At 35.0% G+C, this 26,314-nt stretch overlaps 1 protein-coding gene across 1 annotated transcript in view; it reads left to right on the forward strand.

Moving 5' to 3' along the window:
• LOC108378851 (serine/threonine-protein kinase MARK2-like) overlaps positions 1-26,314 on the forward strand; it is a 404,011-nt gene that overhangs the window by 63,534 nt on the left and 314,163 nt on the right. Inside the window, exon 3 of the mRNA XM_017635164.1 lies at positions 21,075-21,340. Within this exon, the coding sequence (XP_017490653.1) occupies positions 21,075-21,340 (266 nt within the window). The remainder of the gene's footprint in view (positions 1-21,074; positions 21,341-26,314) is intronic.

Consider the following 26,314-nt stretch of genomic DNA (forward strand, 5'->3'; position numbering starts at 1 on the left):
CACCGCGATGAGAAGGCAACATTTTTTGTAGAAACAAAAACGTCATAAGCCAATCAAGAAAATTTTGTGCACACTCGGGTTGAAACTCGAACACCCGGGTATATTGAGCTGCAAAGCACCCGAACCCAATCAAGTATGTATGAAAAGCAATCGGGTGTTGTGGCCAACATGTTCGTCTTGAGCTCAGTCGATAACGAACAATACTTCTGCTCGTATACAGAGAACGATGCAAAACGGGTTTTGTTAGATGATCGAGTATACACGAAAATCATGCACCCGCTGCAGATGTCAGATGACACATTTATAAACGAAAGACAAAGCATCGCTTCACCCTCATGTGCAGTATGTGGTTGACACAACAAATTAAACATATGTACCCACGAAAAAATTTGCGCTTATATAAGCCTTATTTAATATGATCGTAAGTCTTTACATTTAATGCATGAAACTTGTAGGAATACAAGTTGTATGGCACAACCGTTATTTTGTACCTGATTTCGCCGTATTGATGTCATTGGGAATAAGGTTTAACTTTTTCTCTCTCAGAGATAATAAAAATAAATAAAAAAATAAAATTAAATTTTGTGGTCCGTCTGATGAGAATTGAACCCGGACAGTCTTGGCAGCAATCGATTATATCAAGCATCTTTGCACACTCAGCTACAGCCATACATGTACATGTTCAGTTCTGTTCATGTTCAGTTTGAATCAACACCACATTTCGCTGTATTGATGTCATCATTTCATAAGGTTTGCTCTCTCTCTCCGAGAGACCCTTATGCCTAAGCCTTATAGGTCATATAAAAAGAGGCTTTAATAATCCCTTATAATAAGGCATCACTTGGAGTATAATTACCTTATATAAGTCTTATAGATCATGTAAAATAAACGCTGCAAACAGCGCCCCTAGCGAATTCCTTATTGCTTACAACTTCTTATATAATTTTTTGGTGGGTATGTTTTTAAATATGGACATACACACATATGTATTTTTGTATATATGTACTTGGATAATTTCCAAAAAAAGTGTACATGGCAAGTATTATTTATATATTTTTTTAAGATTGGTAAATTTATCCTCTTAAACCGTTTACCGACGTAAAAATTTGTGCAGAATACGAAACTGTTATTAAGCTCTTCAAAGATAAATTTGTTCTTTACTTTTACATTTTTGTAAAATATTTTCCCGAATGTCACTTTTTTTAAAAAAAATGTTAAAGGTTTAGTCCTAAGTTTAGGAACTGTTGGAAAAAAGTATACTAACCGATAAGCATTGTACCGAGTTTTAACATTAAATGCATGCTTTTTAAAGATTTGCATATCACTTTGAATCCCATTTATTACATAAGCTAATGTTGAAGTTTTTTCCACTTTCTTCATGGCATTTTTCGGGATTTCATGTCATGGTTTTTCTTGAGAAGCAGGCTTTTTGTTTAACCTTTCTTCGGCAACAATTTCCGATATATGCCATTAGAACACTTTTGGAGAAATAAGCTTTTTAAATAAAAATCCTTTTCCACCTAAAAGTGAAATTCTGGAAATATTTCACATTTCTCGTTTTTTTTCTAAGAGTCTTTTTTCACGCGAAAATAGAATAAATCAATAAAGGTTAAGGTGGTCATTTACAAACAGTTACGCCTTTTTTCATTGTTTCTTTGCTTAAACTTTTTTTTTTTTGTGTTGATTATCGAATAACCAGCGGGGACAAATATTTTTATATGAAGTAGGTAAAATATACCAAAGAAATACCGTTCGCAAAAGAAAACAAAACGGCTTACACTAAAAAAAAATATTGTTGGTGGCTTATTATTTGGTTCGTATAATGCTCTTTTTGATATGTCGTTTTTACCACCATAAAAAATTTAAAAAGGGGGGAACAAAAAAATAGCACTTCATTTGGAAATGACCACTTACATATCAACCGCTTTTCCCCTGCCGAATGAACTGTAAGTGCTTCGATGTTGCTGTTCTCAAGCTTAATTTTATACATTTAATAAAACTGAAAAAGACCAATGGCTGTACACTATAGACATTTAAGAAAAATTAATATGGGTGGTCTTTATTAGAGCAACAGAAGCCAAATCAATAGTTTTTAGAAATTTTGTCCGTCTGTCTGTTGGTATGTTTGCAATGTATGAAATTGAATGCACTTCTCACCGATGCATTGCTAGATGTTGAATTTAAAATATTGAAAACAATATTATAGAGGCCATTTTTGTAAATTTGTGTTAAAACAAATTGATAAGATAAAGTAAATGTTGAAGTATGGCTGTCAAAAGAAATAGGCTAAAGAAAGCATACTGCCATACCTACACAAATCGTTGGGCGAAAAAATGTAAAGATGTGAAACATCACAAATTGACGAACAAATCGGAAATCACCACATTTCCTCATCAGACTTCTTTCAATAGGATTCGAACCGGCGATCCCACTGACTCATCCAGTTGCCTACGCGCTGTGTTAAGTTCGCCTTGTGAATTCTTGTTGCTTTTTTCCACTATTTCATTTGTTAAGCCAACTACAATCAAGCGAAGCTACTCCAGTGCTATTTAAACTTTATCATGTGGTTGTTGGTTTTGTTGGTTTTTGTTAGTAATTCTATTATTAGAATGTTTAACTTTTAGGTGTGCTCGTCCTTAAGTTATTTGTTTTTGTTATTTTATGGAGTTATAACAACAAATAACTTAAAGACGAGCACACCTAAAAGTTAAACATTCTAATAATAGAATTACTAACAAAAACCAACAAAACCAACAACCACATGATAAAGTTTAAATAGCACNGTTATAACAACAAATAACTTAAAGACGAGCACACCTAAAAGTTAAACATTCTAATAATAGAATTACTAACAAAAACCAACAAAACCAACAACCACATGATAAAGTTTAAATAGCACTGGAGTAGCTGCGCTTGATTGTAGTTGGCTTAACAAATGAAATAGTGGAAAAAAGCAACAAGAATTCACAAGGCGAACTTAGCACAGTGCGTAGGCAACTGGATGAGTCAGTGGGATTGTCGGTTCGAATCCTACTGAAAGAAGTCTGATGAGGAAATGTGGTGATTTCCGAAATAGCTATCACTTCTACCATTNACCGACCTCCAACAAAGGAGGAGGTTATCAGTTCGTCGGAATATGTATATATATTTTTTTTTATGTATGTTACCGCATAAGTTTGGACCACGTCAACCGATTTCGATTTTTGCATCGGAAAGGTAGTGTCTCAGAGGTGGTCCCATACTAATCTGGTTTAGATCCGATCATTGGATCGTGAAATATATATATATATATTTTAAGTCGGGTTTTGTGTTAAAAATTACTTGTTTCAAATTATTGTTGCTTTTCCATAATAAGTTTTTCATTAAAAATGGCCTCAAGCTCAATATAAATTTTTGAATATAATTATTATAACGCCATAAAATAACAAAAACTAATGATTTAACTATAATTTAAAATAGATATGTTAACGGGCCTTAATATGCTATTTTTATTATAGAAATTCATGTACGCCATGTGTTTTCTGCCGTCCGCTGTAATTACTTAAAGGGTGAACACACCAAAACTGCGACACTTAGAAATTAATACCACAAACAAACTAGAAGGCTTTGAAATTATTTTTATTTGTATTATATAACTTGGAAGTTTAGATGTTATTAAAATTTTAAAATATTAGTTATTATTTGCTCCATATAAGTGATCGGTATTTTCATCGCACACGCGCCATCATGTTCTGCACGACTGCATCATCGACTTCACGCGATGCGCACAACTACTTTGTTTTGCACTCTTCAATATTTTTCACTGTTTCACCTGTTTACTTCAAGATTCCTTTGACAATCGACCAATATTCCCCAATAGGACGTGGCTCTGGGCTATTGGATGGATTGCAGTGGTGAGGTACAAAATTGATGTTATGTGCATTATACCACGGCAATGTGTCCTTGGCATAGTGGCAGGTTGCCATGTCCGCCTAGAACGGTGGCCTACTCCTTATCTGTTCATAAATGACAGAAGACGCCTTTTGAGGCACTCATCCCGATAAACTTGATCATTCATTGTCCCGGATGGGAAAAAAGGGCTGCTCTTACGGCCACAGGAACAAATAGCTTGCTAAACCATGTCGTCTTTTGGAAATTTGGAATTCATTTTCAGCTTACAACTTTCAGGAGCATCTTGACGACTTACAGCAGTATAAAAATCTTGACCTGCGATATATTTTGAATTTTTAAAGCAGTAGGTTTCGTAGTTCATAACAATGAAGTTGTATTTTTTAAATTTAGAACTCATACAACTTCCGACTGCGGGATTTCGCTGTAACATTCTACTTTGCGCCTCGGTCTGGTGCTGTTTGAGCTGTAGAACATCTCAATGAAGCTTTCCGCTTTACCTTTTGTACCAAAACGGCGATCTCCATACGGATTTTGTAACATAACGCGACAAAACCTTCGGAGCTCACGAAAACGCACTGAGGACCTTCCGAGCATTGTTTTTATCACTTTGACCATGCTAACCCCCGCTCCCTGGTTTTCTCGTAACTGCCAGGCCTTATTTCTACCGATTAAAACCCTGCAAACTGTCGAATAGTGCAATCTTTAATTTTTAGCAATTTTACGTGTACTTAAGGCCGGATCATTTATAAACTCGTGCAANTTCATTTTAGTGCAGTTTTGACAAAATTTTCTTGCTAAAAAATCTTTTGTTTCACTACTTTATTTTATTCCTTTGATTAAACATGTTAAATAAAAGCTTATTTATTAAAAATATTTTTTTTACATTACTTTATTTTCTAATTTTTAGTCCATTTATAAAAGCGTAGTATATTAAATAGTTTTATTTTATTCTATGTACAAAATTTTGCAATAGCATATAGCAGCAGTTAATTTCATTTAAAGAAATGGCGTGTCGTCCACTTCCGTTGTAGCATGGCATATATTTAGGCGCAATATTAAAGTTCTTCTGGCGGGGAAACTTCTCGAGTCTTCTAATTGTACCTCCTTGATATGATGCCTACAACGAGGTTCATATCTAGACTAGGTTAATATCTAGAATTTGCCATAAATAGCTTTGCTCTGGTTTTACGTTCTTTGGCAAATTACGCTCTGTTAGCCATAAATTTTACTAATTTTAATATATATATTTTAAATTGCATTGTCATCGTGATTGGAACTATGCTGAAAATTTCAAGTCTCTAACTTGTCGGGAAGTTAGTTTAAAATCGATTGGAAATTTCCACGATTTGCGCGGGATGACTAAGTTAAATAAAAGCTTATAAAAATGTTGTGTTCGTTGGTAACAGGGCTCAAAACTGGAGAACGGCTGAATACATTTGAAAATTTTTTTTTCTGGATTGTTCGTTGTAATACCGGAATCATTTATAATGCAAAACTTTGGAGGGTTGCCACCTGTTTGAAAATTTTAAATTCAATTAAACTGACAAAATAAATGAAATATTGCAATATGGGTATCAAATTAATGAGGTATAAGAAAGATTACTGTTGGAAATACTTTTGGGAGAGTTGCCACCTACTTACAAATTTGAACTCAGTTAAATTGATAAAATAAAATAAATATGACAATGTGGGTATAAAATTAAAGAAAGATAGCTGTTGGAAATATTTTTGAGGAAGCACCTATTTGAAAATTTTAACTCAGTTAAATTGATCAAATAAATAAAATATTGCAATGTGGGTATCAAACTTAAGATTTTTAGGAAGACTTATAGTCGAAAGTGTTTTTGAGGAGGGTTGCCACCTGTTTAAAAAATTTTACTCAATTAAATTGATAAAATAAATTAAGTACACATTACAATATGGGTATTAAACTAAGAGGCTTGAAAAAGATATCTGTTGGAAATATTTTTGGAAACGTTGGCTCCTATTGGAAAATTTGAACTCAGTTAAATTGATAAAATAAATGAAATATTGCAATGCGGGTATCAAACTAAAGAGTTTAAAGAAGACCGAAAATATTTTTAAGGAGGGTTGCTTCTGTTAGAAAACTTAACTCAACTTAATTGATATATTGCAACAAAGATATTAAATTAAAGAGGTTTAAGAAAGATAACTGCCGGAATTATTTTTAAGAATTGCAACCTATTTGAAAATTTTAGCTCAGTAAAATTGATTAAATAAATGGAATATTGGAATTTAGGTATCAAATGTTATATTTTTAAGAAGGCTTAAAGCCGAAAATATGTTTGAGGAGGGTTGCCACCTGTTTGAATATTTAACTAAATTTAATTGATAAAATAAATCACATATTACAATAAAGATATAATTTTAAAGAGGTTTAAGAAAAATTACTATCGGAAATACTTGTAGAGAGCTGCCACCTATTTTAAAATTTTAATTTAGTTAAAGTGATTAAATAAACGAAATATTGCAAAGTGGTTTCAAAATAAAGAGTTTTAAGAAGATTTACAGTCGAAAATATGTTTGAGGAGGGTTGCCACCTGTTTGAAAATTTAACTCAATAAATTGATAAAATAAATGAAATATTACAATATGGGCACTAAACGAAAGGAATTTTAGAAATCCTGACTTGGAAATATTTTCAATAGGATTATGACCTATCTAAAAGTAAAGACTAAACATATTTCAATTAAATGAAATATTACATACTTGGTTCCAAACGAATAGTGTTTGGACACGCTTTACTAGAGAATTTTTTTTAAATGTTTCCACTTATCCAAAAGTCGAACAGTTTAAATGAAGAAAGAGTTTACAACACCTTATCAAACAAAGTGATCATATTATCAACGAAGAGTTGGAGTTGGAGTTGGCAAATTACGCAATGAAAAATATCAATAAGAAACTACTCATACAAATGAAAAAATTATAAAAAGCATAACGTAAAAATGTCCCGTGAAAGCTGTTTAAAAAATCCTTAATAAAAACTTAAATTGTTGTCACCATTCCCTAACATTATAAAACAGTTAACTTTTAATCATAAACAATATAATTTGCGGTCGCCATAGCCTACTACTTACGTATATTGTGGGTAAAGGTAATGAGTTTTTTCGACTTTAAATGTCTAAGATTCTATCAAACATACTCACATTTTCCATAAACTTTTTTGCTAAATTAGATGAGCTGCTTCAGGTTCTCCTATTATATGCCCAATCAAACATTCCCAAGTTAAAGCGTGAGCAGAAGAGCGTTTATGATCGCATGATGCAAATGTTAAGATAATAAGAGGTGCAGAACTGAACCATTCTGGAAGATTTTTTACAAGGCGCATAATTTCTGGCGTATGCCAATGGCATCGACATCATCGGTAACAAAAACCTTCAACTTTGTTAGGCCTTTTCCAAGTTGGATAACGAAGCAAAGCTATTAGGTCTGGTGATCAACGAGGACAAGACGAAGTATCTCCTGTCATCAAACAAACAGTCAGAGCATTCGCGCCTTGGCACCCACGTCACGGTTGCCAGTTGTAAGAAAGGAATTTCGATTAGTTGGGGACCAGGATAACACCGATAATAATGTCGGCATCGAAATCCAACGCAGTACAGGCAATTCGGGAGTAAAGTTCTCTCTCAACGTACAAAACCCACACTCTATAAGTCAATCGTCATGCCCGAGCTGGTATATGTCGCAGAAGCTTACTTAGACAATGACAACATTCGATAAGATGGCTCTTGGCGTATTCGAGAGAAAGATCTTACGGAATATTTACAGGCCTCTACGCGTTGGCGACGGTGACTACCACAGACGATCGAACGATGAGCTATGAGATTTACAACGAAATGGACATAGTGCAGCAAATGAAAATACAGCGATTCCGCTGGCTTGGCCATGTCGTTCGAATGGGAACCGGGGGTCCAGGTCCAGTTTTCAACTCACAATCCGCTGGTGGTAGCAGAGGAAGAGGGAGACCCCAGTGGAGAAGGACTTGGCTTCATGTGGAATTTCCAATTGGCGTCAGTTGCCACAGAGAAAAACAACTGGCGTGCTTTGTCGAACTCGGAAAAAATCGCTTATGCGGTTACAGCACCAAATAAGAAGACGCAAATGATAAATGTCGGAGTGGGGACCTTCTTCTTGGATGCGCCAGTAGGAGATTGATTCTGGTAACGGTTCGATCAAAAGAGGACATAGCCTTAGCTCTCGGTGCGTACGGAATAGCTGCGACATTGTTACCAGGTGGAAGCACTGCTCATTCAGCTCTTAAGCTGCCATTGAACATACAAATCATCGAAACTACCAAGTGCAATATTTCCAGAACATCCGGTATGGGAAAAGTATTACAAAAATGTTAACTCATTGTTTGGTACGAGTGCACGATGGCACATAAAAAATCGCTTGAAGTCCTTGATCGATCGGTGCGAGATTTGCGTGGAACCGTTCAACCATTCGGGAATGCATAGCTCACATGATATTTTACGCAAACATTGCCTGGAATTTATCGATCGCCACCAGCAGGCAAGATAAATGCTTGCCTGAAATATTCAACATTGTGGCAACAGGAGCATAGATTGGAGTTGACTACGAATGTCCAGCTACAGAACGATCTATCCGCCGAGGTATTCTCGCGACAATTACTGGCTATTGGGTCGATGAGAGATCAGGACGAATTTCATTGCCGCATAACTTTTGTAACTTACCAACATCGAAAGGAGGGCTGATTGAACGTTTCTTAATATTCAAATTAATTATAGAAATAACGATTGGCTCAGTGAACGAGTTATTCGTGCCGCGAAGAATAAGGATGTCTACCAACTCAATAATGCTATTCAATCCAGCATTCAAAGTGAGGAAAGGAGGTGAAATAACACAAACGGCAATAACGCAAATTTGTGTTACTTCCCAATTGAATGTGAAATAACACAAATTTGCTTCTCGTTGAGCAATAAAACCAACTTTTATGCTTAAGAATTTGAGTAATAAAGCAAAATAGTGCACATATGTAGGTAGTCACCCAGTTACATTTGACAAAAAGTAGTACATGAACAAGTTAAATGGACGGATTTGTAAGTATACAATTTTAAAGTGCCCGGCGTCGCGGCGGTAGGCGTTCGCGCGCCGCGTTCGACGTCGCGCTTGCGTCCCCCGCCCCTCCCCTGCTTTCGCAATTATGTACTGGTGGCATTATAACCGTTTAGAAAAAGGAAAAATGATAAAATAACACTAGTTCACTTCTGAAACTGATTTTTAATGTCCAAGTACCTAATGGGAATTATTGTGTATGGTGTTATTGCATGCATCCCACCCATAGTGGAATTTACAAGGTGCCACTCCTTTATTTGAAAATTCGCCTATAAAATGTGACTCTAAGGCAGCCGAATGTCAGAAAATAAAGCGAGAAACAGGCTAACCTAATATTCACGCACGCCGCCAATTTATTGTCAAAAATTTCTCATGCACATGCAACTTGTATGAGATCAACCGAAATTGAACGGCGTGCGTATGAAGCTAACTCAATTTCCAATTTTTGTTCTGCGTGACATTTTGATTTGACGTTTCGCTCAATGAAATCAAATGCAAACGCATGCAAGTCAATTTCGGGTGACGCAAAAAAACAAATTCGACGGCATGCGTACCAAAACGCAAGCCGCGAATATTAGGTTAGCCTGTAAGCCGTTTTATTACTTCATCTTCATCGTTCGACATGGTTCCATGCAAACTTTTTAAGGTTTTCCAGCAATGTTTTTAACATATTAAAAAGCATGCAGAAAAAATTCGTACAAAAGCGCTATGCCCAATATGCGGAGCAGTTTGTAAAGACGATACTTTTCCTATATTTTGTTAGACTTTTCATAAGTAAAAATATTTTGTGAATATTACTTTCTTCAAATGAATTATATCACATTTTTTGTTTAATTCAAGGCCTATCAAACAGGTTTAGAGCATTTGAGCAGAAACAACATTTGCCTGTATTTTGTTGTTGCTTCTGGTATCGAAGGTGCCAAAAACTGTTCTGATTTTTTTCTTCTACATCAAAGCGTGCCATGCGAAATACGAAAAAGGTAAAAAATTTAAATTGAAAAAATGAAAATTGTTGCAGCTTTCTTTCTTAGTAAATTGGTTCGCTTCTCGAAGCATTGATCCACCATCCTGTGCCAGGTCCAGTAATCAGCGGTTGTGCTGCTGAGTTGGTCGAGCTTTCCAAAAGCTGCTATTTAATCGCTGGTTTTGTATGGAAAATGTTTCACATGCAAATAGATTTTAACAATTTAGAATTTTTGTGAGAAGAAATGTAAAATATTTGACATTTTCGAGAACAAATAATTTGAAAAAAAATCAAATCAGCTTCTATACCGATATTACCCGTTCAATGTGCCTTGGTTTAATTGTATTTTTGGAATAAACAAAGTTCTTTTTCCTTCTGTCAGGAAACTGGTTTTTTTTAACAAATAGTATAAATAAGCAATGGGAAATAAGGCAAAATTTGTTTTATTTCCAACCTTTGTTGGAAATAAAGCAAAACTCAGATTTTGGTATTATTTCCCATTTAAAAGTGAAATAAAGCAAATTTTACGTTATTGCCGTTTGTGTTATTTCACCCCCCGCAGGGTACAGCTAGTTCTTTATATAAATATGTAGTATGTGGGTTGTGGGCTAGGTTTGGGACCCGCCACGTAAAAACCCTTCCAGTGAAGAAGCGAAGCAATGTCTCGGATGAGCCCCCCCCCCTTATTATGACGACCACGGCAAATGTTTAAAGGAGTACGATATGAGGGCATGCTCCTGGAATGTCCGGACCCTTAATGGGGAATGTGCCTCTGCCCGGCTGGTTGATGTCCTCGTACGAACAAAAGCTGACATCACCGCCATCCAATAAATGCGTTGGACGGGCAAGGCAAGCAATGCCTGGGGCCTTGCGACGTATACTACAGCTGCCATGTAAAGGAGCGCAAATTCGGTGTTGGATTTGTGGTGGGAGAGAGCCTCCGTCGCTGAGTACTGTGGTTCACCCGGTGGACGAGCGTGTAACCATAATCCACATCAAAGCGAGATTCTTCAACATCTCGCTCATCTGCGCCCATGCCCCGACGGAAGAGAAGGATGAGGTATCCAAGGATCTCTTCTATGAGCGCTTGGAACGCATTTACGAGCGCTGCCCCCGCCACGATGTCAAAATTGTGCTTGGCGACTTCAATGCCTGGCAAGGAAGGGATCTTTGGAACCACCCTAGGAAAATTCGGCCCCACGACGAAACGTCCGACAACGGACTGAGGCTTATCGATTTCGCCCAAATGTGCAAAGAAAGCTTAACTTCGAAAAGCTGCAATCACAACAGACAGCTAATGCATTCGCTACTCGATTCTCACATCTGCTCTCAGAGAGCACTCTTCAACAAGCCAACATATACGAGCAGTGGGACCGCAATAGGGATCTGAAGAGGGAAGCGAGAAGAGATTGAAATGCTGGCCGACAGGAATAATGCCTGAAAATTTTACCAAAGAGTTAGGCGACTTACGGAAGGTTTCAATACCAGGGCGTACTCCTGTAAGAACAACAATGACGACCTAGTTACCGATGTTCAGAACGTACTTAAATTATGGAGGGAACACTTTTCCAAGCCACTGAATTGTAGCAGCACGGAAAGTTGTGCTTGGTCATGTCGTTCGAATGGACACCAACGCTCCAGCTCCGAAAGTATTCCACTCGAAACCCGCTGGTGGTAGCAGAGGAAGAGGAAGGCCCCCACTGAGATGGAAAGACCAGGTGAAGAAGGACTTGGCTTTACTTGGCAATAAATATTTCTTTCGGATCCGCAATTAAAAATATTTTTTTTACATTTAATCGTATGTGCTTAAACTGATAAATGATATAAACATAGAAACGCAAGCAGAATAATCTCGCTTCCACATTCTGCATATGCGCTTAACATTTTTGTTTAAACAAATTTGTCGAAATTTCATTTCTAAAGCAAATATTAAATATCATTTAGTATGTACTTTAGATTTAAATAATCATTTTTAGTGGTGGGCGAGTCCGAGATGTTTAAATGATCGAGATAGTACATTCAATTCGCGTAGATGTTTGAGAACTTTTTTCGTTGAAGGTGTGGCCCTTTTTCTTCCATACTGAAATTTTTGTACATCCAATTTGTATAAAGAAAATGCAAAAAAAAATATTAAAAATCAACATGAATTCTTAGCTGCACTTTCACTTTATAATACTAAAATTGAATCGACTATAAAACTGCATACCGTCAGTTGGTGTCGAACACTCATGCGGTGAGGATGTGAGGTGTGTCAATTACTTCTATTTCTGCAGGATCGCCATTAGATAAATTGCATTTCCTAAGATTTTTTCAAAATAAATAGCGATGAGGGATATTTCACCCGCCGGTGATAAGAAATCGCTATCATCATAACGCACATCACTAATATTACTGTTCACAATCACGTTTACATTCAAAATTACAATTCATAATTTCGTTTTGTAGCAAATATGAAATATAGGTATATCCATTTACTTAAATGTAAACGGATTAAGAATCAAAGTGCTAGAAGGGATTTGAGCGTTTGGTACAAAAAGTATTTTTGATGTTGAAATTTTACTTAAAATCGGCAAGATTTTACGCAATTTTTTACCGATAATAACTCATGCGAGGGATTTGGGTATTGGGCATTTTACAAGCCTATTAGGAAGTATACATATCTGTGTTCGTATAGAATAGTAGCTTATGTCGGAAGACTGGCTTTAGTATAATGAACCATTCGCAGCATACGATTGCGAAAGACTCACTGGCGCCGAGTCGTTGAAGAACTCTTGGAAAATAAACGTGAAAGAGGCAGTTGCGATGCTAGCAAGTCAATATTCGTATAAAGTCTCATAAAAAAATTCCTTGTGGTTTAAAGAATATAGGAAATGGTACATTTTACTAAAGCCATACACCCGACATAAGCTACTATTTCATACGAACACAAATATATTCGTCTACAAATAATATTGATTATTTTAATTAAGTCCTAAGATAAGTTTGTGAATCTTATCAGTGTTCTATGTAAGAACCAAAAATCAATCCCCTCGCCAATTAGAAAAAAGAAAAATATACATAGCGCATTTACTCAATACTTGGTCTGGCATCACTGTTTGAGCATTGATGTGCTCAGCTCCATGTTGCCAAGGTCGTGCATTTTGCACTAAATTTAGTGCTTTTGGGAAACCAAAAAGCCAAAATAATTGGAATTCAATGCTTGGTGCGGTATTTAGTGATGCTTTTTTAATTTAAGCATACCGAATCATAGGTACATATGTATGTATGTATACACTATACACTAATATACTACATTAAGATGGAATTCATTTACTGAATAAAATGTGAGGAATAGGTAAATTAAATATGTTTTGCGTTGTTATAAATGTATTGAAATTAATTTCTTAATAAAAACGTGAGGAAATGGATATGTATATACACTTTTTACTGAATCAAAAAAATTATTAAACATGATAATAAAAACTTGGCGCTTTTGTTTTGGAATAAAATAATGTAAAAAAAAATATTTTTTAAAAACAAGCTTTTATTTAATCTGTACACTCAAAGGAATAAAATGAAGTAGTGTAACAAAGATTTTTTAGCAAGAAAATTTTGTCAAAACTGTACTAAAATTAATGAAATAAAATAAGTTAAGGTCTCGTTAAAGTTACTAAAAGCCATTTAGTGAAAGGAGTTATTCAAACTCTAATGAAAATTACTAACAATTTGTACTAATTTACTTCGTTTTTAAAAAAGCTTGTCGCGCGAATAGCAAACCGGCATTTAAATATCTGCATACATACATATATGTACATACATACATACCTAACCAATTATGCATGTACGCTGAATTCGCCGACAAGCTTTTTTAAAAACGAAGTAAATTAGTACAAATTGTTAGTAATTTTCATTAGAGTGTGAATAACTCCTTTCACTAAATGGCTTTTAGTAACTTTAACGAGACCTTAACTTATTTTATTTTATTCATTTTAGTGCAGTTTTGACAAAATTTTCTTGCTAAAAAATCTTTGTTACACTACTTCATTTTATTCCTTTGATTGTACAGGTTAAATAAATGCTTGTTTTTAAAAAATATTTTTTTTACATTACTTTATTTTATAATTTTTAGTCCATTTATAAAAGCGTTGTATATTAAAAAGAGTTATCTTACTTTATTTAAAAAATTTTGCAATAGATATTAAAATAATTCAACTTGCAATGAAAGAGGACAGAAGACTTGGCAAGCAAAATGTTTGCTTACGTTTTGTATGAACATACATATGTACATATAACAGCAGTTAATTTTATTTAAAGAAATGGCGCATATATTTAGGCGCAATATTTAACTGCTTCCGGCGGGGCGACATCTGGAGTCTTCTAATTCCTAGAGCGAGGTTCATATCTAGACTGGGTTGATATTTAGAATTTGCCACAAATAGCTTTGCTACACTATCGCCGGCAGGTTTAACAATTGTATAGTGGTTTTACGTTCTTTGGCAAATTACGCTTTGTGAGCCATAAATCTTACTATTTTTTGACCGCCTTTGAATCAAGACCCCTGGACCATATGGGGAATTCATTTTTATATTAAATTGCATTGTCATCGTGATTGGAACTATGCTGAAAATTTCTAGTCTCTAACTTGTCGGGAAGTCAGTTTAAAATCAATTGGAAATTTCCGCGATTTGCGCGGGATGACCAAGTTAAATAAAAGCTTATAATAAATGTAATTATAAAAATTGGCTTTTTCTGGTGGCCTGATGTCACACTGGCTCAGTTGTCGCAAAAGTACACATCCAACCACGCATTTTTACTTGAAAATAAGTGTGTAGTGGTTAATATGTATACGTTGCCATCTCCGTACAGCTCACTTCACCTCGCCTAGCACGCTCGCGTGCTCGCAGTTTGCCCGCGACGTCGCCTGCGTGCACCTCTGCTGTGCATCCCTAGCTTAGGCGGTCACAGCGCCAAATAAGAAGAAGAAGAAGAAGTATATATGTACATAGGAAAAACTTGAAAGTTTGGGGGAGGAGGAGGGAGCCGAAATTATTAAGCTAGCGTTTCCTGGTACTATTTTTGAATAAATAGCAAAAAATTTGCCCCTACCTGGATACGCCCATGAGAATATTTCTATGTATTTTCCAGGCGGTTTCCAGGAAGAAGAAGAACATTTGTGCGTTGGTTATTTTCTTAGGTGACAGTGTTCTTTTACACATGTACATATGTATGCACGATTCAAATTACCTTAATAAATACTTTATGGAGCTGTTCAGGATATTGAGGAAATGGTCTTGGCTTTACATTTGGAATTGCATTTGCAAATTTTATTCTTTCTACCATGGCAACCGTTTGCATTTTTTGTTGTGAATTTACAAATGCATCGAAATATACAAATGCAAGATCATGTGCACAAGATACTGAACAGCCCTCATGATTTCAAATGCTTTTGCTGAAAAGCAAAGCCTCTTGTGTCACTTCTCCATTAAAGGAGAGCGGGAATATAATGTCAAAAGCCTTTCATTTCCTATATATTATCGTCTTTTATATAACCTATATGTATAACCTATATACAACAACTATTCTCTTATTTTTATTTCATTCGCATTTTGCATGAATTTTTTGGTTTTCTTTAGAATTGTAGACTAGCTTTACAAAATAAAGTCATTCCTTCAATAAAAATCGAAAACGATAGTTTTTGTATGGGGGGAAAATGTCATAGTAGAAGGGAGGCACCCCCTTAGTTTTTTCATTTTGGCATTTGTAATATCTATATCAATTTTCAATTTTCTACTGTAACCAATACAAGGTACTTAATGACCTTGAAATGCGCTTCTGATTCCCTTTGAGACTGACAAAAATATTGCTGATTTTTATAAAAAGCTTGTGTTGCCATGGCAACTGAAGCTTGTAATATTTTTTCAGCTAATTTAAATTTGAAATGGTCTTAGGTTGCTTAACTAATTGTTTGGTTAACTTATATGGACAATATACTTTACAGTAAAATATTAAAATTTCATGAGCATCCTCTAGATTTATACTTATTTAGAAACGCAAAGTTTGGTGCCAGCACCTCCTTCAGCAAGAGGAAAAATTTTGGAAGGAATATTTTTGGACCGCTCTAATGTACATACATACAATAAGGCACCCTGAAATTGTGCATATGGAAACTGTGCATACGAAATAATGCATATGAAAAAAACCGAAATAATGCCTACGAAAACCGCAATAATGCTTATTAGAAAAACCGAAATTATGCATATGCACACTTTCGTGTGAAATCCGAAATAATGGGTATGAGAAAAACGAAGTAATGCATACATGCACGGCTTCGGTTGAAAACCGAAATAATGTATACGGCAAAACCCGAAATAAAGCATGCATGCACAGTTTCGGTTGAAACCGAAATCATGTCTAAATGCAGAGTTTCCATATGCGCAATTTCAGTGCCCTATACAATAATCATTTGGTAACGAAAAAACAAAATCATTAATTTTTTCAAGGAAAATTTGTTATCCTCACAAGCGTTCGTAAATTCGTTAACTTTACCCCATGCGATTCGCATTTACACCAAACTGCATGCTCTGCGCTCACGAACACAATCTCACTTTCAGTTAGGGTTGCTAGACGTATAGCTTTTGGGAGTAAACGTACTCCTTTTTACTGCAATGTACTCCCTTGTACTCCCGAAAAAAAAATATCCGGAAATGTACTCCTTTCCTAGTTTTGTACTTCGTTTGTACTCCTTTTTCCAGCTATTAATATTTTATCATATACAGGGTGTAAAATAATAACTGTTGCACAGGTTTTTGTTTTTTTGTGTGTTTTTGTTTTGTTTATAGATTTTACTTAAATTTCATTAATTCGTTTTTAAATTTTAACATTTGGGTTTACCAGCGGTAACCACTTTGAGAAAAAAGCGCAAGTAAAAAAGTAGTTTATCGTTAATTTTCCACAGATTTTACTTAAATTTTATTAATTAGTTTTTAAATTTTAACCTTCATTTGGGTTTACCGGCGGAAAACACTTTGAGAGAAAAGCGCAAGTAAAAAAGTAGTTTATCGTTAATTTTCCACAGATTTTACTTAAATTTTATTAATTAGTTTTTAAATTTTAACCTTCATTTGGGTTTACCGGCGAAAAACACTTTGAGAGAAAAGCGCAAGTAAAAAATCAGTTTATTGTTAATTTTCCACAGATTTTACTTACATTTTATTAATTAGTTTTTAAATTTTAACCTTCATTTGGGTTTACCGGCGGAAAACACTTTGAGAGAAAAGCGCAAGCGGCACGCAAGTCTTCGTCGGTTACTTTATTGCATATCTTCTGTAACCATAGGCTAACTTCCTCCATGTGGGTCCTTTGTACTCCCCCTTTTGTCCAACATAAGACCTCATACTCAGCAATAGAGCTGCAAATATATCGATGTCAATATCGATATATCGAGTAATTGGTTTTTTTTTGCCGACATCGATATTTTTTTCGATATCGAGTATGGCATAGCCATTTTCTCATTACATATTTTTGCGCCAAACAACATCAGTGACTGATTTAATAGACTAAAAATCTGCATACCAAATTTTTTTATAGAAATTCTTATTAAAAAGTTCGCAATTTTTAAGAAACTTTTTTGATTTGTTTCTAATTTTTGCAAAAATTTTACAATTTAGGTTTATATGGCTTTTGTTACAGATTGAGCTATACTTTTATAAAAAAGTAATGAAAAAAAATATAGAATGAAAAAACATTGCGAATACTGTAGTAATATCACTGTGTGATTTGAGTGTGGGTCACTGTTCATACATACATACATATGTACCTCATATCTATGTATAATAAAATTTTCGATATTTAAGAGACGAAAACTCGATATATCGATATATATCGTTAATTTTTAATTCTACAATGAAACACTGAAAAAACATCTACTCATTCAAAAAATGCATAGAACCCATTTTTTGAATGAGTAGATGTTTTTTCAGTGTTTCATTGTAGAATTAAAAATAAACGATATATATCGATATATCGAGTTTTCGTCTCTTAAATATCGAAAATATCGAGTACGGCGAATATCGATACTTTTGCAGCTCTACTCAGCAATCGAATAGACTCGGAACTGGTGACTAGGAGGCCATTCATTCGACCAAGCCTATACAGTTTTTTCTTTCTTTTTTTGTATACAAAGCCTAAGAAAAAATAAGTCTGAAAATAATAAAATTCAAGTGAAATATTTACAAAGTTAACAAAAAAAATTCCTTTTTTCGCAAAATCTATAAATAACCCTTTTAGTTTTCAAAAAATCGGTGCGACAGTTATTATTTTACGCCCTATACTTTGCTATTCATGTTGTGGCAAACACTACTTAGTAAGTAAAGTTAAGTGTGATAGTGAAAAGGTGTAAGCATGGTCGTAGCCAGGTAGGTGCAGGGCGCTCGGGTATAAAAATCAGAAAAATATTAAATTAATTATAAAGCTTAAATTAAAAAAGTGACCACACATTCAGGAAGAGTCTGGAATTCTTTTGTAGAATTTAGTTATTTATTTTTAACATTTATTATTGCTTTGAAAAAGATTTCTAAGATATCTTTGTTTGTTTGCACCTAATTAATGGTAATTTGTAACAATAAATTGCACAAAAAATTAAAAAAAGAAATTGGACTCCTCTTTTATCTTTTGTACTGCTTTTTTTCTATCCAAAATAGCAATGTACTCCTTTCTCCTTTTTAGAATCTGTCAACCCTACTTTCAGTTTTGCCGACCACTGATTTAAATGCTTGTTTCATTTACATACCCATGAATACTGGCGGAGTGTCTGATAACCAGGGCTGCCAATTTAGCTCTTTTCCCGTCTAATCTGGCTTTTTCGAAGTCCATATAGGAAATGAGAAATTGTATGTATTTATGTATGTATGTTTTTAAAATTACCAGATAATTAAAAAAGATAATCGACCCTATTATGGGTTTCGACGTCGATGTCATGTTTTCCTCAAAAAATAGCCCTCAACAGTCCAAATGCAGTTTCGCTGACCACAGTAGTTTTGCGAGGAACACATTTACGCAAAAAAATGTTGTGTCGTTGGACTTGCAAGTGCTATTTTTTGTCGATAAAATGACATCGATGTCGAAACCCTTGGACTAATATCTATAAGTAATACAATGCAATTTTGGGCAGGAGTTCAAACTTATACGAATGCAGGTGGCAAACAATTGTTTTCCGATCTGGCGGAATTTGCACTTTATTTGCTTTCACTACCTTGGTCTAATGCAGACCTGGAACTTTATTCAGCCGAGTTCAACTTGGTGAAAACAACTTTCTCTCTTATTTTTCATTTCTGATGAGCTTCGATCCGAGCTGTATTATTCGATTACACGGTTCAACAATATTTAGTCGTATTTTATCTCAACCACGGGGCTGACCTCATCTTATAGATTTTCTGATGCTGATTTGAAGCGCATTTACAAAATTTTTCTAGCACGTCCAGTTTCTGAAAAAAAACCTGTTGAAGTATCGAAAATTTTCAAAAAATTTTAGAAATAGAATTTGGACGTAGTTCTTCCGAAGAAAAAACCACGTATTAATGAAAATGCCATTCGTCTAATGGATTCTACCTTATGTCGATAGAGTAAGTAGAAAGGGGTGAAAAATTAAAAAAAAAACCTTGATAAAAAAACAACGTGGCGGACAACATGGCGAATGATTACACCAGGACAAAGTCACCATGGAGAAGCAGTATGATAGGAAATCAAACCCCCACATGCTTGCTGACTATTGCTGGACCTTGAAAAGCGATGATAATGCGATCCACAAAAGAAAATGTTTGACGATTTCATTCCAGAATGAGGAAAGTGTTAAGAGACAAAAGACTGGCTAATCATGAATTTGGGATACAGATTTTTTAATGTTAATTTGCTCATGAAATCTCTTTTCGTATTTTTGGGAAAACAAGTGCATGCTTATTGATGAACCGAGGTCTTTTTAATTTTTTAATCATTTCTAATCAACTTATGGACATGAGGTTGATTCCATCAGACGAATTAGATTTTCATTAATTGGTTGTATTTTTCCTCGGAAAAACTACGTCCAAATTATATTTTTAAAATTTTTTTGAAATTCGCAATTTTTGCCTTTTTTCGGTACTTCAACAGTCTTTTTTTCTCAAACGTGGTAGAAAAATTTTGTAAATTCACTTCAAATCAGCATCAAAAAATCTATAACATTAGGGCAGCCCCGGTTTTGAGATAAAATAAGACCAAATTTTATTGAAACGTGTTATTAATTTTAATTACCAGTAGTATTTCAAATGAATTGCTTAAAAGTATATTAATATAAACCTATGTTTATCCGACTTCCAAAAAAGGAGGAGCTGATAACCTCTCGTCGGAATATTTTTTTTATTATTTATTTATTTTTTATGTATGTTACCGCATAACTTTGGACCACGTCACCCGATTTCGATAATTCTTTTTGCATCGGAAAGATAGTGTCTCAGAGGTGTTCCCAATACTGGTTTAGATCCGATCATTGGATCATGAAATACACATATATATATATTTTTATATGAGAATTGAAGTCGGTTTTGTTTTTTACTTAAAAATTACTTGTGTTTTCTGCTTTTGTTTTGTGAAATTTAGCTTTTTTCTATCAGGGTTTTTATAAAAATCTGTATTTTTCGCTCGAAAATAGTTGACAGCACTGCTGATAACCGAATAAATTTGTATGGAAAGAGGGAAACTAAAATAGGGTCTGAGATTCCGTACCCATTATATGATTAATTAACCTAATAGAATTAACTAGTTTCTACTGTACATATCGCACGTTTAATAATATAGAGATGTACATAATTAAAAATTTACGTTTTTGGAGATTTCATCATACAATTAATAAGCTTGATAACGAGAATATGTTCAGCTTAATACATGACTAAACTTCCAAAAAATGGCGAGTATATGTGTCTTTCCATCTATGTTTTGGTATACCAAATGTATGAATTGATCAAAAATTGATTGCGTTTTCCCACAGAATTGAAATTTTGAAATAATTCTGTATTTAATTTAATGTGCGACATGTGCATGTGAGTATCTAGTTCCATCCGACTGGAGTAAGACGGTGTACTTTATTTTAACAACTTATTTCTTTCTGTTTTAGACAAAGGCATTACTGGAGAAGTGCCGCTTAAAGCAGGGACGTCAAATACGAACACGCTTGAAAACACAAGCACTGTACATACAAAGGCCATATTTGTTCATGAAGATGTCGCCCCAGATGCAATGGCTATGCATTCGTTGTCTTCGAAAGGTGTACTAAAACCAAAAGAACCAATAAGAGTTGGATTTTACGATATTGAAAGAACGATTGGCAAGGGAAATTTTGCAGTGGTGAAACTAGCAAGGCATCGAATAACTAAAAACGAGGTAAACCGAAACTGGCTGTACATGCCATGTATGTATGAAAATTTATGTATGTACATTAGACCACGTCAAAAAAAAAAATAAAAACTCTGCAATGCGACCGGAATAAGACTCAAGGCTTAGCATTTGGTATAGTTATTATCCTACATGAATCTCAATTCTCTAGGACAATTGTGAGAGGTGCCTCCTCGAGCCTTTAGATTTCCCATAGGAATTACATGAAAGAAAATGATTTCTTTCCTTTTGAGGTCAATATAGGTTTCTAAGATCAATGAAAATGGTCGAAACTGCAAGAATACATCGATAACATGCCATTTGAGTATTGTGCATGCTCAGATTCCTTAAATTCAAAAAAGAAATAAGAATAAATAAAAATTGGTATACACTAGATTTGACCCGAATAGGACAAGGGATTTAAAAATGATAATTTAGGAATTTAAATAATCTGAGTCTGCATAATAATTAAATGGCATGTAATCAATGTATTCTTACAGTTTAAAACGTTTTAATTGATCCTAGAAAATTATATTGACCTCAAAATGAAAGAATTCATTTTCTTACGTGTAATTCCTATGTGAAAACTAAAGGCTCGCGGCGGCACCTCTTACAATTGTCCTAGAGAGGTGAGATTCATGGATGATCATATATCAAATGCTAAAATTTAAGCCTTATTCCGGTCGCATTGCAGGATTTTTATTTTTTTTACGTGATCCAATGTGCATACATATATTAGGTATATTAGGGTGTCCAGGATTTTTTTTTCGAAATTTCATATGTAAGTATGTACCCGCATTGCCAGTGGTATGAGCGAAGCGGGATTTCGAAACCATTTGAGTAAAACAGTAAAACAAGCGGTATACTTAAGTTGAAAGCGGGGAATAATAAAAATCGTAAATAATCAGTAGGTTTTTGATACTTTTCTTAATTTTTACACCTTTCATGAACATGAAATGGTATTATGACTTTGGTACGATGTTTGTATGTACCAGAAAAAGAAGAGATAGACCCATGAAAATACTTACAATTTCGTGAGCTATTTTCTAAAAAAGCATACAAAGTCTACTGAGAAAATCGCCAAGATCGGTGCTGTATAAGCTATATCTCTCATAACATTGATTGTTCAGATACACATTTTTGCGATATAACTCTTTTATGTAGGCAGCTAAAACCATTAAATTCTGTGAACGGTTTACATATCGATCATTCACAGTAGTTAGAAACATTTAAGCGCCACGGAGACCATCAAAAAAATACGTCAAGCATTGCGTATGTGTGAGTGAGGTTCGCTCGTGTCTTGCCCGCAAACGTTCAAATAAACGCGTCAATCACTACTTTGTATTGTGAATACGCAGTGTTCGTTTGTTAGCACGATGTCATCGGATGAGTATTTGTTGTTAATTATTATATCATTAATGGCATAATTTTATATGTTATATGTTATAAATTAATATTTATTACATTTCATAAAGCTAGTAAGCATTGATAATGAGCAATCAAACGTAAAACAATTTCTTTTTCTTGTCCGCGCACTTTCTCACCACGACGCCCAGAGGGCAAGTGAGCTTGTTTTTTGTCAAGCATAACGCGAGACGGTCAAATAAACAGTCATCAAATTCAAATATCAAAATTTTTTGATTTTCATCAAGCATAGCCGACAACAAGTCGGTGTAGTGTACGTGTAGCCGACAAAAGCCGACGACACCGATACACTTAAAGAGTTGATAAAGATATTTGATCGTCTCCGTAGCGCTTTAGATCGGTGCTTTATAAGGCGTATCTTCCATACCAGTGATTACTCAAATATGAGTTTTTTTATATAACTCCTCTATCTATGCACGCTGTGAATATAAACATTTTGGTTATCTCCCAAAAAACTAGGTAATTTAAAAAGCAGTAATCGGTTGAAGTAAAATTGTCTGATGTTACTTCGGCATAGCCTAAGACATCACTGTCCTTGCTTGTGTGGGATTCAAATTAGTTATGTTTATAATGATGACAACATATCGGTAGCCATAGATAATATATTATACGTTTATATAAGTATGCATTTAAATAAGAAATATGGTCAATTACGGATGGCAACCGAATTTGAATTGCTTTGCCGGTGGCTAACTGTAAGCTGGCAGTTGAGTTGAGTTGATGCTGGCAAACTATCGATAGTGGCCACTGTGATTGTGTCGATAGTCACTTTTTGCCGATAGTCCATTCCGTAAAGCATAAGTTGTATTTTAAATTCAAATAAAATCAAGATCCAAATGTAAAAATTGACTTCGAAAATGTTTATACATTTATTTAAATCAGAGTGTATATGTATACTGATATGTAGGGCTGGCAACGATTCATCATTTGATTAAATTAATCGATTATTTTTGTCCAATTTACGATTTAATTGTATCGTAGCTTTGTGTTTCATTAATCGATTAGTTGTAAAATTATCGTAAAAAAATTTCCAATACATATGAATTCTGTAGTTGTCTAAAATCCATCCATCGAACACTCTTTTTTGCTAGCTGCGTCAACTTTACTCGACCCGAGGTTCACAAAAATACATTTCAAAGATCCGTTAGCATTGGCCTTATAAATGAAGTTCTTCCGAAATGAAATAATGTGCGCAGATGATCTTATGGAAACGGGTAGCGAGCCGTCACTAGAATCATAAATCTCTTGTACGAAAGGCGAAAAGATGATGATTTGGGTAACCCACAAGATGAAATGAGTTTTTATTTAAATTGTCAAGTCCTAGAACTAAAGCGAAAACTGTTTATTCAAGACTTTCGAAAAAATACTGTCATGTAGTTTCTACCTTGGTGCCTGCTGAGCGCCTTTTTTCAAAAGCAATTGCTTAAAAACAAAACGCTTATCAAACTTTTGTTTTTGCAAACTTGGTTAAATAATAAATAAATATCGTCGCTAAAACTACTCGTTTTATTTTATTTAAGGCTAATTAACAAGAGAATTAGAAAAATATGTATGGAAAAGCGTTTTTGTGAATACTCACTATAAAAATTCGATTATTTAAAAATTCGATTACTTCTCAATAATTGCAATTGTTTTAATAATAAGATTATTTAATCGATTATTTTATTTTATTTTGCCATCCCGGCTGATATGAATATATGGGTCATTCCTGCGAAGACGACACCACAGGTAAAAACTAAATATCAAATCCAAAAATAAAAATTCCCAAAATTATTTATGGTGATTTCGTGTCTTCCAAAAAATGTTGCTCTTTCCCGGTGCAAAATGACTTTGATGTTGCACTCGACCCTGCAAAAGGGCATGTTTTTGTCTTCTTGTCCTTGTCTAGCTCACGCATTACATAATATTGCTGTTTTAAGCAACCGCCTGATTTTCAGGGCAACCATCTCGCCTGACAAAGCTTCAAAGGGTAGAGAATGTGCGTTTTTTGCCGTACAAGAGTGTGAGATCTTAAGAAACGAACAAACAATTTTTTCATCGTTTGCCTTTATTTTAGATCGAGCACGAAAAGAGAAAGGTGCAATCAAAAGGCCACATTTTTTGGTGGAAACGAAATAAGCGTTAGCTACGCTGTGCGTAAATGTCCACTCTCTTCTTCTTAATTGGCGCTGTAACCGCCTAAGCGATTTTGGCCCAGTCCAAAAGAGTACGCCAGTAGTTTCTCTTCTGTGCCAACTGACGCCAATTGGAAGTGCCAAGTGAAGCCAAGACCTCACTCACTTGGTCTTTCCAACGCAGACAAGACCTCCATCGCGACCTGCATTGAATACTTTCACAGCTGGAATGTTTCTGTCCATATGAGCGACATGACAGCCAACGGAGCCGTTGAATTTTAATTCGCTGCACTATATCTATATCATTGTTAAGCTCATACAGCTCCTTGTTAAATCGTCTGCGGTATTCGCCATCGGCAATGCCAAAGTGCAAAGGTCCGCAAATCGTTCGCAGAATCTTTCTCTCGAAAACTCCAAGTTGTCATGCTTAAGCATAATGAGTAATTATGGAAGCACAAGATTGTGCATAGGACTTCAAGGCTGACATTGTTATTGGACTTAATGTTGGTTCCTAAATAAACAATGTCGTCTACTTTTTCAAACGTGAAACCGTCAAAAGTAACATGGGTACCGAGACGATTACGTTCTGATTGTTTATCTGCCGACATTCGCTTTGCTTCTGTATCTAATTCCGAAAAGACAGAACGGACGTAGCCATAGTTTTTACCGATGATGTCGGTGTCGTCGATATACGCCAACAATTGTGCTCTCTTCCGCGGCATAAAGACAACTTCTTTACGTGCTGTTGGAAGCGGGTTTGAAATCGACAAATAGATGGTGTGCATAATACCTGATCTATGGTGTACTTGCCAGGTCTAAAGCCACACTGATAAGGCCCAATCAGTTCGTTGACGGTGGGCTTCAGTCTTTCACACAATACGCTCGATGAGACCTTGTAACCTATGCTTAGAAGACTGATCCCGCGGTAGTTGATGCGAAATTCTGGGTCACCTTTCATGTGGATTAGGCAGAGTACACTTAAATTCCAGTCGTCGGACATGCGTTTATTTGACCGTAATTTGCATAAGAGCTGATGGATGTAGCTTATCAGCTCCTCGCCGCCGCAGCGGATTCGCTCATTTCAAGGACTCACTTTCCTAACTGTAGGGTAATATCACAGGAGTTGAATACTCATGGAACGAAAAATCAAATAGTTAAGACTGGGCGACAAAATCTTTTTGAAGCTTTATAAATCTCCGGGACCAGACGGCATACTCAAAAATTGGTTAAAATGTTCAAAGAAGTTGTCTTTATGCCGCGATGTCTGAATTTAGTATCTCTGTGAAACGAATACGGTTGTGTAAGACGACGTTGAGAAAACCCTCGCAGCTTTGCATCTCTGTTTTCAACAAAAATTTTCCTATAAAGTTGTATATTCAACAATTTATATTGAGCTCGAGGCCGTTTTTTAAATGAAAATTTATTGTGGAAAAGCAACAATAAT

The sequence above is a fragment of the Rhagoletis zephyria genome, unplaced genomic scaffold, assembly GCF_001687245.7.
Source record: "Rhagoletis zephyria isolate East Lansing unplaced genomic scaffold, Rhagoletis_zephyria_1.1 Rzeph_scaffold_00120, whole genome shotgun sequence".
In the NCBI taxonomy this organism is placed as follows: Eukaryota; Metazoa; Arthropoda; class Insecta; order Diptera; family Tephritidae; genus Rhagoletis; species Rhagoletis zephyria.